This window comes from Lampris incognitus, chromosome 19 (genome assembly GCF_029633865.1).
Source record: "Lampris incognitus isolate fLamInc1 chromosome 19, fLamInc1.hap2, whole genome shotgun sequence".
Classification (NCBI taxonomy): domain Eukaryota; kingdom Metazoa; phylum Chordata; class Actinopteri; order Lampriformes; family Lampridae; genus Lampris; species Lampris incognitus.
The window spans coordinates 1,190,750-1,206,784 of NC_079229.1; the positions used below are offsets into that span (position 1 = coordinate 1,190,750).

At 40.3% G+C, this 16,035-nt stretch overlaps 1 protein-coding gene across 1 annotated transcript in view; it reads right to left on the reverse strand.

The window, feature by feature from the left end:
- pde1ca (phosphodiesterase 1C, calmodulin-dependent a) overlaps window positions 1-16,035 on the reverse strand; it is a 192,949-nt gene that overhangs the window by 24,949 nt on the left and 151,965 nt on the right. The window contains exons 15-16 of the mRNA XM_056299337.1: window positions 14,297-14,472; window positions 8,129-8,431 (exon numbers count right to left, since the gene is read on the reverse strand). Of these exons, the coding sequence (XP_056155312.1) occupies window positions 8,129-8,431; window positions 14,297-14,472 (479 nt within the window). The remainder of the gene's footprint in view (window positions 1-8,128; window positions 8,432-14,296; window positions 14,473-16,035) is intronic.

The following is a 16,035-nucleotide window of genomic DNA, read 5'->3' on the forward strand; positions in this document are numbered from 1 at the left end:
TACTCTGACATAAGGACTCGTGTGGGGGACTGTTTCAGCCATCCATCCATCCATCATCCAAACCGCTTGTCCTGCTCTGACATAAGGGCTCGTGCGGGGGGCTGTTTCAGCCATCCATCATCCATCATCCAAACCGCTTGTCCTGCTCTGACGTAAGGACTCGTGTGGGGGACTGTTTCAGCCATCCATCCATCCATCATCCAAACCGCGTGTCCTACTCTGACGTAAGGACTCGTGTGGGGGGCTGTTTCAGCCATCCATCATCCATCATCCAAACCGCTTGTCCTGCTCTGATGTAAGGGCTCGTGTGGGGGGACTGTTTCAGCCATCCATCATCCATCATCCAAACCGCTTGTCCTGCTCTGACATAAGGGCTCGTGTGGGGGGACTGTTTCAGCCATCCATCCATCCATCATCCATCATCCAAACCGCTTGTCCTGCTCTGATGTAAGGGCTCGTGTGGGGGGACTGTTTCAGCCATCCATCCATCCATCATCCAAACCGCATGTCCTACTCTGACATAAGGGCTCGTGTGGGGGACTGTTTCAGCCATCCATCATCCATCATCCAAACCGCTTGTCCTACTCTGACGTAAGGACTCGTGTGGTGGACTGTTTCAGCCATCCATCATCCATCATCCAAACCGCTTGTCCTGCTCTGACATAAGGGCTCGTGCGGGGGACTGTTTCAGCCATCCATCCATCCATCATCCAAACCGCTTGTCCTGCTCTGATGTAAGGGCTCGTGCGGGGGGCTGTTTCAGCCATCCATCCATCCATCATCCAAACCGCGTGTCCTGCTCTGACGTAAGGACTCGTGCGGGGGACTGTTTCAGCCATCCATCATCCATCCATCCATCATTCAAACCGCTTGTCCTGCTCTGACATAAGGGCTCGTGTGGGGGACTGTTTCAGCCATCCATCCATCCATCATCCAAACCGCATGTCCTACTCTGACATAAGGACTCGTGTGGGGGGACTGTTTCAGCCATCCATCCATCCATCCATCATCCAAACCGCTTGTCCTGCTCTGACATAAGGACTCGTGTGGGGGACTGTTTCAGCCATCCATCATCCATCATCCAAACCGCTTGTCCTGCTCTGACGTAAGGACTCGTGTGGGGGACTGTGTCAGTATGTATCCACTGTCAGTTCTGGTGGCACATGTCCCGTTATTTAGCCTTGTTGCCTTGGCTGGATTAGCAGTGTGTGTTGTCCGTTGGTGTCTCGGGTAATATTTTCACTGTTTCTGTTTCGCTGCTCAACTTCCGCCATGTCTCTCTGAAGTTTAACCTGTTTAAACACAGTTATAGTTGTGAACATGTTGATGTTGGTGTCAGTTAGTTAGCCTCTTAACAGACACACTGACATGTGTAATGCATTAATATCTCAACTGGGTCTTTATCTTGGCACAATACAGAGTTTAAAACCCAGCGGTCATTTTGACCGCTCATGGTCATTTTAGGTAGAGTTTACAACTGTTTTCGTGCGGTTGATCTAAAACTAATTTTAATGCGAATACATGCACTTTCAGGAGCATTCAGGGAGCGTAGGGTCTGTATCTTTTTCTTTTTTTTCCACAGTTATGAAACTTTGAAAGGCCAGAACGGTCATTCTGACCGTCTCGGTAGTGTTTTAAACGTATCACTCATTTGTACCGAAATGTCCTAATATACAAAACGACCATTTTTAGATTTTAAAACTGAGTGAGTTCTATCACTCATTTGTACTGAACGGTTGTAAGATACAGAAAGCAAACAGCTTTAACAAGGCACACTGAGATGTTACGCCAGCAACCACGTTTGACTGTAACTCCAGTCAAACGTGGGCCGGAGGACTTTTCCATTTTCAATGTCTGTGTGCATAGGCTAGTTAAAGCTATAAGCGGCTCAGTATTATGTTGTAGATCATATTTTGTGTAAAGATTATTGAGGAGCTACGTTTTTCTTTTGTAAACCGAATTCAGAATGTGTTTTTCTTTTGTGCAAACCGAATTGATAAGCTAGCTACTTCCAGTTAGGCTGCAGCAGCGGCAGCATGGTGTATTAGCACAGAACAGTGACCTGCGTCACAGCTAGCTACATGCAGCCAGGCTGTAGTAGCATCGTCCACTAGCATAGCAGATTAAACTGCGTCACAGCTAGCTACATGCAGCCAGGCTGTAGTAGCATCGTCCACTAGCATAGCAGATTAAACTGCGTCACAGCTAGCTACATGCAGCCAGGCTGTAGTAGCATCGTCCACTAGCATAGCAGATTAAACTGCATCACCTTTTAGCAGTGGGTAGATTGACTATGTCAATCGGTACTTCTCTTGTTTTCTTTTGATTATTTTATTGAGAGATATGTAAATTAATGTCTTTGCATGTGTGATGTGCCTGTTATAATCCAGGCCAGGTTTTTTTTTGGATTGGGAAGATCGCGCTTGGTGTTTCATACCCCAAGCTGGAAACAAGATGGCGAGCCACGTATAGGAGACCTGCTGAATCCATGTGGTCTGTCTGCGGCTGCAGACAGCTCATTCTCAGGACAGCAGCCTACAGATTCGAGCACCTGGATTGTGGTAGGACTGAAATTTCAAGTTGGTTACTGCAAAACGCAGTTGGACTCAGTGGAGCAACAACAGACTTTCCAAAAAAGACTGATTATAGCCTACATTGATTATTGATTTTTTTTTTTTATAAATTTATTTCTGATTTTCCCCTTTTTTCTCCCAATTTAGTGGCCAATTGATCCCTATTTTAATTCAAACACCCACCCTCGTATTGCATGCGTTCGCCAACTGCATCTCTCCGGCCGGCAGTCTCGAAGGAAAGCGCCTCCCCACTTTCGTGACAAGGCGAATCCAAGCCGAACCACTGTTTTTCCGACACACACAGAGACGCATTCACATGACGAACACAAGCCGACTCCGCCCCCCTCCCGAAGACAGCGTTGCCAATGATTGCTGCTTCATCGAGTCCGGCCATAGTCGGATCTGACGAGACCGGGGCGCGAACCCCAGTCCCCAGTGGGCAACTGCATCGACACCAAGCCGACGCTTAGACCGCTACGCCACCGCGGACCTTGATTATTGATTTTGATTGTTGATCTGATATTGTATTGTTAATTCCTGTATCGGCTGAGTTTATTACTCATTCATACTGTTCATGGGGTAATGCAATTGTGTGTTACTTTTGGCATTCTGATTTACTGGTTAAGTAACTTAGGTTAATGGAAATTAGAACTGAAACTTAAAGGCCTAATAGAACAAAATAGAACATAAAACAAATTAACATAATTTGTCAACTCAAACAAGAGATAACTTCAAATTGGAATTAAAAGGATGCTAAATTAGAACTAAAATATCTGAAACTCAAAATAGTGGTTTAATAAGGGTTAAATCATAAAACAAGAGGTTTCAAGGAATTTATCCATTCTCATTGTGTTATTGTGTAATTGTGTATGTTTCTCCGTCTATGTTTACAATTCTTTATATAAAAACAAGCCGGCAGTTCAAACTTTATTCCCTGGTCTGTGGTCTACAATCATTTGATGCTAATTATAAACTGCTCCTACGAACCTAGAACTGGTCCTACTCAACTGTCAACATCTACAGTGCTACAATGAGAGGGGAAGTTAATACAGAACTCTGCATGGTGGTGAGAGGGGAAGTTAATACAGAACTCTGCCATCGTTACTGAAACAGATGCAGGGTTCACAGTGATGTGAGGGAGAGCATACGGAAAAGGGCCAGTGAGGACCACAAAAAGTCATGTGTTAGGATGGAGGGCTGCCAGGGCATTAAGATCTCTGAGAAAAGCTGTCACCATGGTTGCTGGAGGGAAGGACTCAATGGAGAGCGACAGAGGAGGGATGAGGGAGAGAAAGGCTGCTTTGTGCGTGAGTGGAAGAAGTGGAGGTTGTTGGAGGAGAGCCACAAGAATTCCTGACGGCTCATACTGCAAAACCTTGGTGTAGAAAAGGGATTTATCGATGGATGCTGGCGCCATCATGAGATAGAGCACGTGTGATATCATCAGGTAATGCTGAGAAAGCAGCACCCTTTTTTTAAGGCATCAAATATCGTTGCAATGATCCAGTTATACTTTGGCTTCTGGATCATGTTTTGGGTCAATGAGTGTGAAATAACCAAAACATATTGACCATATGAATAAATGACAAGAAAACTGCCTTGGTCTGAGTTCTCTATGGTGAGAGATGCTGTACGGTGGTTTACAATATGAGAAATATGAAGGAAAAGACCTCCAAGACATTCTCTCCTAGAAAACACAAAGCCTAAATCATGTTGGCTAAAGGACTGCAAACTAATACACGTTTGTTGTAGTGCACCACACCAAAGCACAGCTGGTACGGTACATTGCAATGCATTGCTTTTATATATTCGTTTATTTTTAATTTTTTATATATATATATATATATATATATATATATATATATATATATATATATCGTTTTTTTTCCTGAAACCGTCAATGGTGTTGAGTGCTCGACTAATAAGGAGCGGAATATCAACACGGATACAGGAAAAAAGATTTTATTGCATAGCAGTACAGGCCTGTTTCGTGCGTCTCGCACTTAGCAGCTGATGAGTGCGAGATGCACGAAACAGGCCTGTACTGCTATGCATTAAAATCTTTTTTCCTGTATCCGTGTTGATATTGCAACGTGCATGGATAAGTAGACACGTTGGTCATTGACTAAACGGTCGGACCCTTTAGTCGACTGGTTAATGTTGTCACTTGCGGAGTGGGAGACACGGCTTCGCGTCCCGGCTGTGGCGACGGTCTCAGACTGCCTCCCGAATTCGCTACTATATATATTTATATAATGCAATGCATTGCTTTTATATATTCTTTTATTTTTTTTTAAATTATATAATATGTATATTTACTATGGTTTGGCATTAAGCAAAATAATGAAGGCTTTTGAATTTTCTAGGGAGAGAGAACGACTCGTACTTCTTTTGTAACTGGGACACTTGAACATTGTCCTGTATCAACATGTGCTAGCTGTCCAAGTTGCAGGATGAGAGGAACAGGAGTCCTGGTTTAATCCTAGTTTACCATCAGACGAGGTCTGTCTCACTGGAATCGTCACTCACAGGGGACATCAAGTCCTTGGCAACTTTCCCTGAGAGCCAAATAAAACTTTATCATCACAAATAAGATCTTACAAGAACCCCACGGGCCCAAAGCCAAGCACAGGTTCCTCACTTCTGCTGTTTAACCCTGTCTGTCTTGACTTCTGTCTTTACTTCTGAGATGGAGATGCCGTGATACTGCAGGTTCCTTCTAGTTCCAGACTTCAAGGACTTAGTTTTACGTTCTGATCTACATTCACCTTCTGTTTGATCAATACGCTTACTGACTAAAGTTCTTGAGATATCAATTTTTCTCCATGAGAGGACGCTAATATCATGTTTGCCGTACTTCACAGTTCCAAGATATAAACCTGTAACTTGTTATTGGATTTTTGTACTCAGCCAAACTCTGATACGAAACAAGTAGACAGTGTCAGATCCCATACTGACCCTGGTGACGTCTCCCCGACATGAACGGCTATGGGTTCATAGCTCATATGTACTGCTATAGGAAACAATGCTGTGGGTTCATAGCTCATATGTACTGCTATAAGAAACAATGTTGTGGGTTCATAGCTCATATGTACTGCTATAAGAAACAATGTTGTGGGTTCATAGCTCATATGTACTGCTATAGGAAACAATGCTGTGGGTTCATAGCTCATATGTACTGCTATAAGAAACAATGCTGTGGGTTCATAGCTCATATGTACTGCTATAAGAAACAATGTTGTGGGTTCATAGTTCATATGTACTGCTATAGGAAACAATGCTGTGGGTTCATAGCTCATATGTACTGCTATAAGAAACAATGTTGTGGGTTCATAGCTCATATGTACTGCTATAGGAAACAATGCTGTGGGTTCATAGCTCATATGTACTGCTATAAGAAACAATGTTGTGGGTTCATAGCTCATATGTACTGCTATAAGAAACAATGTTGTGGGTTCATAGCTCATATGTACTGCTATAGGAAACAATGCTGTGGGTTCATAGCTCATATGTACTGCTATAAGAAACAATGCTGTGGGTTCATAGCTCATATGTACTGCTATAAGAAACAATGCTGTGGGTTCATAGTTCATATGTACTGCTATAGGAAACAATGCTGTGGGTTCATAGCTCATATGTACTGCTATAAGAAACAATGCTGTGGGTTCATAGCTCATATGTACTGCTATAAGAAACAATGCTGTTGCAGAAGTACACCACCGTATGTAAGGAAAATCACTAGAAGTACACCACCGTATGTAAGGAAAATCACTAGAAGTACACCACCGTATGTAAGGAAAAGTACTAGTAGTACACCACTGTATGTAAGGAAAAGTACTAGAAGTACACCATCGTATGTAAGGAAACGCACTAGAAGTACACCACTGTATGTAAGAAAAAGTACTAGAAGTACACCACCATAAGTAAGAAAAAACACTAGAAGTACACTGCCGTATGTAAGTACAAGGTTAAAGATACACATTCTTAAATCTAGATAAATTAAATACACTCTCTCAGGGTCATCTGGAACCTTTGCTAAGATGTGGAGGCCCTTTCTGGGTTTCTGTGACTCTCTAAAGGAACCCCTTGGGAATGTAGGGTAGAACGTAGGGTAGAATGTAGGGTAGAACGTAGGGTAGAAGCCATGAATTGTCCTGTTACAGTAATGAGCACCCCCCTCTCATAATATTGTTGTTGTTTTCCTTTTGTTTGAATAATTAATAGAATTATTTGATTATCTTATGTTTTCCTTTCTGTAACTGTGATCCCGTGGCTGGGTGGTTGGCTGGGTGGCTGAGTGGCTGGCTAGGTCGCTGGGTGCCTGTCTGGGTGCCTGTCTGGCTAGGTGGCTGTGTGGCTGGCTGGCTGGCTGGCTGGCTGTGTGGGTGGCTGGCTGGCTGTGTGGCTGGGTAGGATGGTCGACGTGGGAATGGGGTTTTCAGTTTGTTAATACATGTGATGAGTAGTACTGTGTATCTGGGGGATGAGTAGTTGATTTGAAGTCATACATGTTTTGGAATTATTGTGGGATAAAAAAATTTGAAAATCTATAAAATATATTTACCAAAAAATAAAACATATTTGCAAAAAATAAAATATATTTACAAAAATTAAAATGTATTTACAAAAAATAAATTTACGAAAAATGAAATATATTTACAATTGTCAGAGGTCATGATGTACTTGTGTGATGCTGAAAAGCTAACTAATATATTCTTTGTATTGAATGATTAGCATGTAAGCCAACCCAGATCACTGGTTTTAGAGTTTTCCCAAGTATGTGTTCCTGGCTGGGCAGCAGGGGAAGTACACACATGCATCTTGGTGTTCCTGCCTGGGCAGCAAGGGGACTACACACACATGCATCTTGGTGTTCCTGCCTGGGCAGCAGGGGGACTACACACACATGCATCTTGGTGTTCCTGCCTAGGCAGAAGGGGAAATACACACATGCTTCTTGGTGTTCCTGCCTAGGCAGCAGGGGGACTACACACATGCTTCTTGGTGTTCCTGCCTAGGCAGAAGGGGAAATACACACATGCTTCTTGGTGTTCCTGCCTGGGCAGCAGGGGGAACTACACACACATGCTTCTTGGTGTTCCTGCCTAGGCAGCAAGGGGAAATACACACATGCATCTTGGTGTTCCTGCCTAGGCAGCAGGGGGAATACACACATGCTTCTTGGTGTTCCTGCCTGGGCAGCAGGGGGAACTACACACACATGCTTCTTGGTGTTCCTGCCTAGGCAGCAAGGGGACTACACACACATGCTTCTTGGTGTTCCTGCCTAGGCAGAAGGGGAAATACACACATGCATCTTGGTGTTCCTGCCTAGGCAGCAGGGGGAACTACACACACATGCTTCTTGGTGTTCCTGCCTAGGCAGAAGGGGAAATACACACATGCATCTTGGTGTTCCTGCCTGGGCAGAAGGGGAAATACACACATGCTTCTTGGTGTTCCTGCCTGGGCAGCAGGGGGAACTACACACACATGCTTCTTGGTGTTCCTGCCTGGGCAGCAGGGGGAACTACACACACATGCAGGTTGCGTACCGTTATGCTGGCTGGTATCTGTGCTCGTCCTGCTCGCAGCCTCACTGCTGGGGCTGTGCTGCGGGCCTGGTTCCAGCGTGCACCCCTCGGCCCCCCCAGGGTCATTGTCCCCTTCCTCCTCTTTCGGTTGCTCCTCCACCTGCTCGTTGTTACCCTCATCCGCCTGCCTCTCCGCCTCCCCATCTGTCTTGCTCCCCTCCTCCGTATTCAGTGCATCTCTCTTGTCCTTGTCTTCCTCTTGTGTCCCTGTCTTGTCCTGGTTGGCCACCTCCTCCTCCTCCCTCTTGGCTTTCTCCTCCATGTCTGGTAGGAGAAAAAAAAAAGGAAAGGTTCAGGTCTCAAATACACGGTTATCTCGGGTCCATATGCACAAACATATTTATGTGACGTTGAGGCAGATGCATGCATGCACGCCACATACATGCAAACAAACACCTGCCCACCCCCCCCTTTTTTCTTCTCTGCAATTGTATCCGGCTAATTACCCCACACTTCCAAGCCGTTCCAGTCGCTGCTCCACCCCCTCTGCCGATCCGGGGAGGGCTGCAGACTACCACACGCCTCCTCCCATACATGTGGAGTCACCAGCCGCTTCTTTTCACCTGACAGTGAGGAGTTTCACCAAGGGGACGTAGCACGTGGGAGGATCACGCTATTCCCCCCAGTCCCCCTCCCCCCGGACAGGCACCCCGACAGACCAGAGGAGGTGCTAGTGCAGGGACCAGGACATATACCACCATCCAGCTTCTCACCCACAGATACGGTCAATTGTGACTGTACGGATGCCTGACCAAGCTGGAGGTAACATGGGGATTCGAACCTGTGTTTCCCGTGTTGGTGGGCAACGGCATAGACCACCACGCCACCAGGACGCCCTTTCATGAAATACTGAGGGTAACTTGTATTTGTCGTTCCATTTGTAATAAAGCTATGTAATACTCTCCAGGTGTGCCTGATGTGGTCTTTGTTTTCCTCTCATGTTGTGTTACAATGTTCCTTCTGGAAAAATCTCATAATATTAACTAGCTTATCTTTAGATCTCTTGTATCTATTTTCTGCACAAAATAAAATTGACTTGACTTGTGTTGGTGCATTTGTGTACAAATACAACAACACACACACACACACTTACATAAAGATGGTAAATAAAACCATAAAAAGTGAAAAAGATGTGTGTTGAGTCAAACATAAGTATCCGATTGTCCTGTCTGCTTTACTTGTTTACTTTATCTTTATCTGCCTGCTTTACTTGTTTACTTTATTATCTTTACCTGTCTGCTTTGTTTGTTTACTTTATTATATTTAGCTGTCTGCTTTACTTGTTTACTTTATTATCTTTACCTGTCTGCTTTACCTGTTCACTTTATCTTTATCTGCCTGCTTTATCTGTTTACTTTATTATCTATACCTGTCTGTTTTAATTGTTTACTTTATTATCTTTACCTGTCTGCTTTGTTTGTTTACTTTATTATCTTTACCTGTCTGCTTTGTTTGTTTACTTTATTATCTTTACCTGTCTGCTTTGTTTGTTTACTTTATAATCTTTACCTGTCTGCTTTACTTGTTTACTTTATTATCTTTACCTGTCTGCTTTGTTTGTTTACTTTATTATCTTTACCTGTCTGCTTTACTTGTTTACTTTATTATCTTTACCTGTCTGTTTTAATTGTTTACTTTATTATCTTTACCTGTCTGCTTTGTTTGTTTGCTTTATTATCTTTACCTGTCTGCTTTACTTGTTTACTTTATTATATTTACCTGTCTGCTTTACTTGTTTACTTTATTAGCTTTACCTGTCTGCTTTACTTGTTTACTTTATTATCTTTACCTGTCTGCTTTGTTTGTTTACTTTATTATATTTACCTGTCTGCTTTACTTGTTTACTTTATTAGCTTTACCTGTCTGCTTTAGCTGTTTACTTTACTTTATTATCTTTATCTGCCTGCTTTACTTGTTTACTTTATTATCTTTACCTGTCTGCTTTACTTGTTTACTTTATTATATTTACCTGTCTGCTTTACTTGTTTACTTTATTAGCTTTACCTGTCTGCTTTAGCTGTTTACTTTACTTTATTATCTTTATCTGTCTGCTTTACTTGTTTACTTTATTATCTGTACCTGTCTGTTTTAATTGTTTACTTTATTATCTTTACCTGTCTGCTTTACTTGTTTACTGTATTATCTATACCTGTCTGCTTTACTTGTTTGCTTCATTATCTTTACCTGTCTGCTTTACTTGTTTACTTTATTATCTTTACCTGTCTGCTTTACTTGTTTGCTTCATTATCTATACCTGTCTGCTTTACTTGTTTACTTTATCATCTTTACCTGTCTGCTTTACTTGTTTACTTTATCTTTATATGCCTGCTTTACTTGTTTACTTTATTATCTATACCGGTCTGCTTTACTTGTTTGCTTCATTATCTTTACCTGTCTGCTTTACTTGTTTGCTTCATTATCTTTACCTGTCTGCTTTACTTGTTTACTTTATTATCTTTACCTGTCTGCTTTACTTGTTTACTTTATCTATACCTGTCCGCTTTACTTGATTACTGTATTAACGTTACTTGTTTACTTTATCATCTTTACCTGTCTGCTTTACTTGTTTACTTTATTAGCTTTACTTGTTTACTTTATCATCTTTACCTGTATGCAGTACCTGTTTACTTTATCTTTAACTGTCTGCTTTACTTAATTACTTTATTATCTTTACTTGTTCACTTTATTATATTTACCTGTCTGCTTTACTTGTTTACTTTATTATCTTTACCTGTCTGCTTTACTTGTTTGCTTCATTATATTTACCTGTCTCTTTTACTTGTTTACTTTATTATCTTTACCTGTCTGCTTTACTTGTTTACTTTATTATATTTAGCTGTCTGCTTTACTTGTTTACTTTATTATCTATACCTGTCTGCTTTGCTTGTTTGCTTCATTATCTATACCTGTCTGCTTTACTTGTTTACTTTATTATCTTTACCTGTCTGCTTTACTTGTTTACTTTATCTATACCTGCATGCTTTACTTGTTTACTTTATTATCTTTACCTGTCTGCTTTACTTGTTTGCTTCATTATCTTTACCTGTCTGCTTTACTTGTTTACTTTATTATCTTTACCTGTCTGCTTTACTTGTTTACTTTATCTGCCTGCTTTACTTGTTTACTGTATTATCTATACCTGTCTGCTTGACTTGTTTGCTTCATTATCTTTACCTGTCTGCTTTACTTGTTTGCTTCATTATCTATACCTGTCTGCTTTACTTGTTTACTTTATTATCTTTACCTGTCTGCTTTACTTGTTTACTTTATCTATACCTGTCTGCTTTACTTGTTTACTTTATTATCTTTATCTGCCTGCTTTACTTGTTTACTTTATTATCTTTACCTGTCTGCTTTACTTGTTTACTTTATTATCTTTACCTGTCTGCTTTACTTGTTTACTTTATCTATACCTGTCCGCTTTACTTGATTACTGTATTAACGTTACTTGTTTACTTTATCATCTTTACCTGTCTGGTTTACTTGTTTACTTTATCTTTAACCGTCTGCTTTACTTGTTTACTTTATCTTTACCTGTCTGCTTTACTTGATTACTTTATTATCTTTACTTGTTTACTTTATTATATTTACCTGTCTGCTTTACTTGTTTACTTTATTATCTTTACCTGTCTGCTTTACTTGTTTGCTTCATTATATTTACCTGTCTCTTTTACTTGTTTACTTTATTATCTTTACCTGTCTGCTTTACTTGTTTACTTTATACCTGTCTGCTTTACTTGTTTACTTTATTATCTTTATCTGCCTGCTTTACTTGTTTGCTTCATTATCTATACCTGTCTGTTTTAATTGTTTACTTTATTATATTTAGCTGTCTGCTTTACTTGTTTACTTTATTATCTTTACCTGTCTGCTTTACTTGTTTGCTTCATTATATTTACCTGTCTGCTTTGTTTGTTTACTTTATTATCTTTACCTGTCTGCTTTACCTGTTTACTGTATTATCTTTACCTGTCTGTTTTAATTGTTTACTTTATTATCTTTACCTGTCTGCTTTGTTGGTTTACTTTATTATCTTTACCTGTCTGCTTTACTTGTTTACTATTTTATATTTACCTGTCTGCTTTACTTGTTTACTTCATTAGCTTTACCTGTCTGCTTTAGCTGTTTACTTTACTTTATTATCTTTATCTGCCTGCTTTACTTGTTTACTTTATTATCTATACCTGTCTGTTTTAATTGTTTACTTTATTATTTTTACCTGTCTGCTTTACTTGTTTACTTTATTATCTATACCTGTCTGTTTTAATTGTTTACTTTATTATATTTAGCTGTCTGCTTTACTTGTTTACTTTATTATCTTTACCTGTCTGCTTTACTTGTTTACTTTATCTGCCTGCTTTACTTGTTTACTGTATTATCTATACCTGTCTGCTTTACTTGTTTGCTTCATTATCTTTACCTGTCTGCTTTACTTGTTTACTTTATTATCTTTACCTGTCTGCTTTACTTGTTTACTTTATCTATACCTGTCTGCTTTACTTGATTACTGTATTAACTTTACTTGTTTACTTTATCATCTTTACCTGTCTGCTTTACTTGTTTACTTTATCTTTATCTGCCTGCTTTACTTGTTTACTTTATTATCTATACCTGTCTGCTTTACTTGTTTACTTTATTATCTTTACCTGTCTGCTTTACTTGTTTGCTTCATTATCTTTACCTGTCTGCTTTACTTGTTTACTTTATTATCTTTACCTGTCTGCTTTACTTGTTTACTTTATTATATTTAGCTGTCTGCTTTACTTGTTTACTTTATTATCTATACCTGTCTGCTTTACTTGTTTGCTTCATTATCTATACCTGTCTGCTTTACTTGTTTACTTTATTATCTTTACCTGTCTGCTTTACTTGTTTACTTTATCTATACCTGTCTGCTTTACTTGTTTACTTTATTATCTTTATCTGCCTGCTTTACTTGTTTGCTTCATTATCTATACCTGTCTGTTTTAATTGTTTGCTTCATTATCTATACCTGTCTGTTTTAATTGTTTACTTTATTATATTAGCTGTCTGCTTTACTTGTTTACTTTATTATCTTTACCTGTCTGCTTTACTTGTTTACTTTATCTTTATCTGCCTGCTTTACTTGTTTACTTTATTATCTATACCTGTCTGCTTTACTTGTTTGCTTCATTATCTATACCTGTCTGCTTTACTTGTTTACTTTATTATCTTTACCTGTCTGCTTTGTTTACTTTATCTATACCTGTCTGCTTTACTTGATTACTGTATTAACTTTACTTGTTTACTTTATCATCTTTACCTGTCTGCTTTACTTGTTTACTTTATTAGCTTTACTTGTTTACTTTATCATCTTTACCTGTCTGTTTTACTTGTTTACTTTATTATCTTTAACTGTCTGCTTTACTTGTTTACTTTATCTTTACCTGTCTGCTTTACTTGATTACTTTATTAGCTTTACTTGTTTACTTTATTATCTTTACCCGTCTGCTTTACTTGTTTGCTTCATTATATTTACCTGTCTCTTTTACTTGTTTACTTTATTATCTTTACCTGTCTGCTTTACTTGTTTACTTTATTATATTTAGCTGCCTGCTTTACTTGTTTACTTTATTATATTTAGCTGTCTGCTTTACTTGTTTACTTTATTATCTATACCTGTCTGCTTTACTTGTTTACTTTATTATATTTAGCTGTCTGCTTTACTTGTTTACTTTATTATCTATACCCGTCTGCTTTACTTGTTTGCTTCATTATCTATACCTGTCTGCTTTACTTGTTTGCTTCATTATCTATACCTGTCTGCTTTACTTTACATTATTATCTTTACCTGTCTGCTTTACTTGTTTACTTTATTATCTTTACCTGTCTGCTTTACCTGTTCACTTTATTATCTTTGCTTGCCCCAAAATTAAATTAAAATCATCTCACTCATCCTACTGACCTCATCAAGGTGTATGATTTCATTATGTTTAAACTTTCCAAGGCAAACTGTCACAGCTGTTTGAAACTTTTTAGTTCATCGTTGTCCGTCCCAGAACCTTCATCAGGTCTCACTGATGTGGATCCTGTAAAGTGTTGGAGCAGAACTGCCGCAATGCGAACTACCTCCATGCAGTGTGTGTGTGTGTGTGTGTGGTGGGATACCTTTGCCCGCCTGAGCTTTCCACTTCTCTCTGTTTTTCACCACCTCTTCGTTCCAGGTGGCCTTGAAGCATTTAAAGTCCACCGTGTGCAGGGAACAGTTGAGGGCCCCACTGGCCTCGGAGCCGCTGCTCTTCACGCTGGACCGTTTTCCCTCACTGCCCCCAATACTGTTCAGGCTAGAGGACAACCAAACACAGACACACATGTGTTAATATCTGCTGGAGAAGTGCTACTATCAACATGCATGTAACCAGCATGTAACTACAGGACACTTTGCAAAGTGCGTTTCATTTTCTCTCTTTCATTTTGGACCGACAGAGCAATGATCCAAACAAAGACCAGGTGTCGCATTGTGACACCCAACACTGGCTTTCAGCAATCAGGAACTGGGGAATATCCTTGTCATCTCATTCACACAAAAGAGACGACATTTTGTTTCTCGTACCCTACAGCAGTGCAACACAAAAGGAAAAAAAACACACACACACATCCAAAACCTCCCAAAAACGACACCACCAAAAACACACAAAACCAGAGACCAAAATAACTACATAACTAAATAAATAATGAAAAATAAAAAGACAAACCATCAACAACATAGTCCACTCAGTAAATTTGCAACACAATTCCAAAAAAAAAAAAAAACTGTCCAGGAGAACAAGCGCCAGCCATGATGATGACTGTCGGAACTGCCGGTCTGCATGGGCTAGCAGTTAGCTTAGCCTGCCCCGTTTCCGCCTCCTGTCAGACCACCCCCGGTGTTACCTCCTCGGTCGCAGCTCCAGGCAGGGCTGTTGTCCCTGGGCCCCCAAGACACAGCAGACCAAGTTCTCCCAGCCATCAAACGAAGACAAAACTTAGATGCAGACATGGACAAAGACACTGCATGGACGGTACTGGGTCGCAAACATGAATTCGCGCCACCATCTTCCCCCAGCGGAAGCGGGAAAAATGTACCTGTGTGGTACATTTCTATGAAAAATAATTGATCAAATAATTAATTAAGTGAATGTGGTCATCAGGGTCTTTCTTAGCTGAACATGACAGTACTGAGCACTAAAACGAGGGTTGGCAGGTTCCTTGCTAAAGCTATATTAGATATGCCACCCGGCCCAGCGGAAAACACAAGGGGAAAGGTTTACAGGTGGTCACATGGTACGTAACATGGCTGCTCACTGGCTAACCAACTTAACCCGCTGCTAGCCTTTACAAAGCTAAGCTTCAAACTTCCAACCAGCATCAGTGGCTACTAGGCTATGATACCATGGGTGTTATCTCTGTAGGCCATAGAGCAGCCCCTAAATAATGAAGATTTCACACATGACCAAGAAGAACATGTGAAGATCTACAACGTGGTTACTCCAGAGATTGGCGAACACAGACGTATATAGTCCAGAGGTATCCAAAGGAATTGAAGCGAGTGCAACTGGACTTGGTGTATATCCGTGAAGACGTTTCGCCTCTCATCCAAGAGGCTTCGGATGAGAGGTGAAACGTCTTCACGGATATACACCAAGTCCAGTTGCACTCGCTTCAATTCCTTTGGATAACCATGACCTGGATGAATGAGAACATTCACAGATAGTCCAGAGGTATATAGTCCAGAGTTATATAGTCCAGAGGTACATACTAGTCCAGAGGTATATATATTCCAGAGCGAGGGCTTTCTCTCTCGTACATGCACACAGTGTCGTGAACAAACTGCCATTCAGAAACAAAAAGATGGCTTTCAAAAAAAT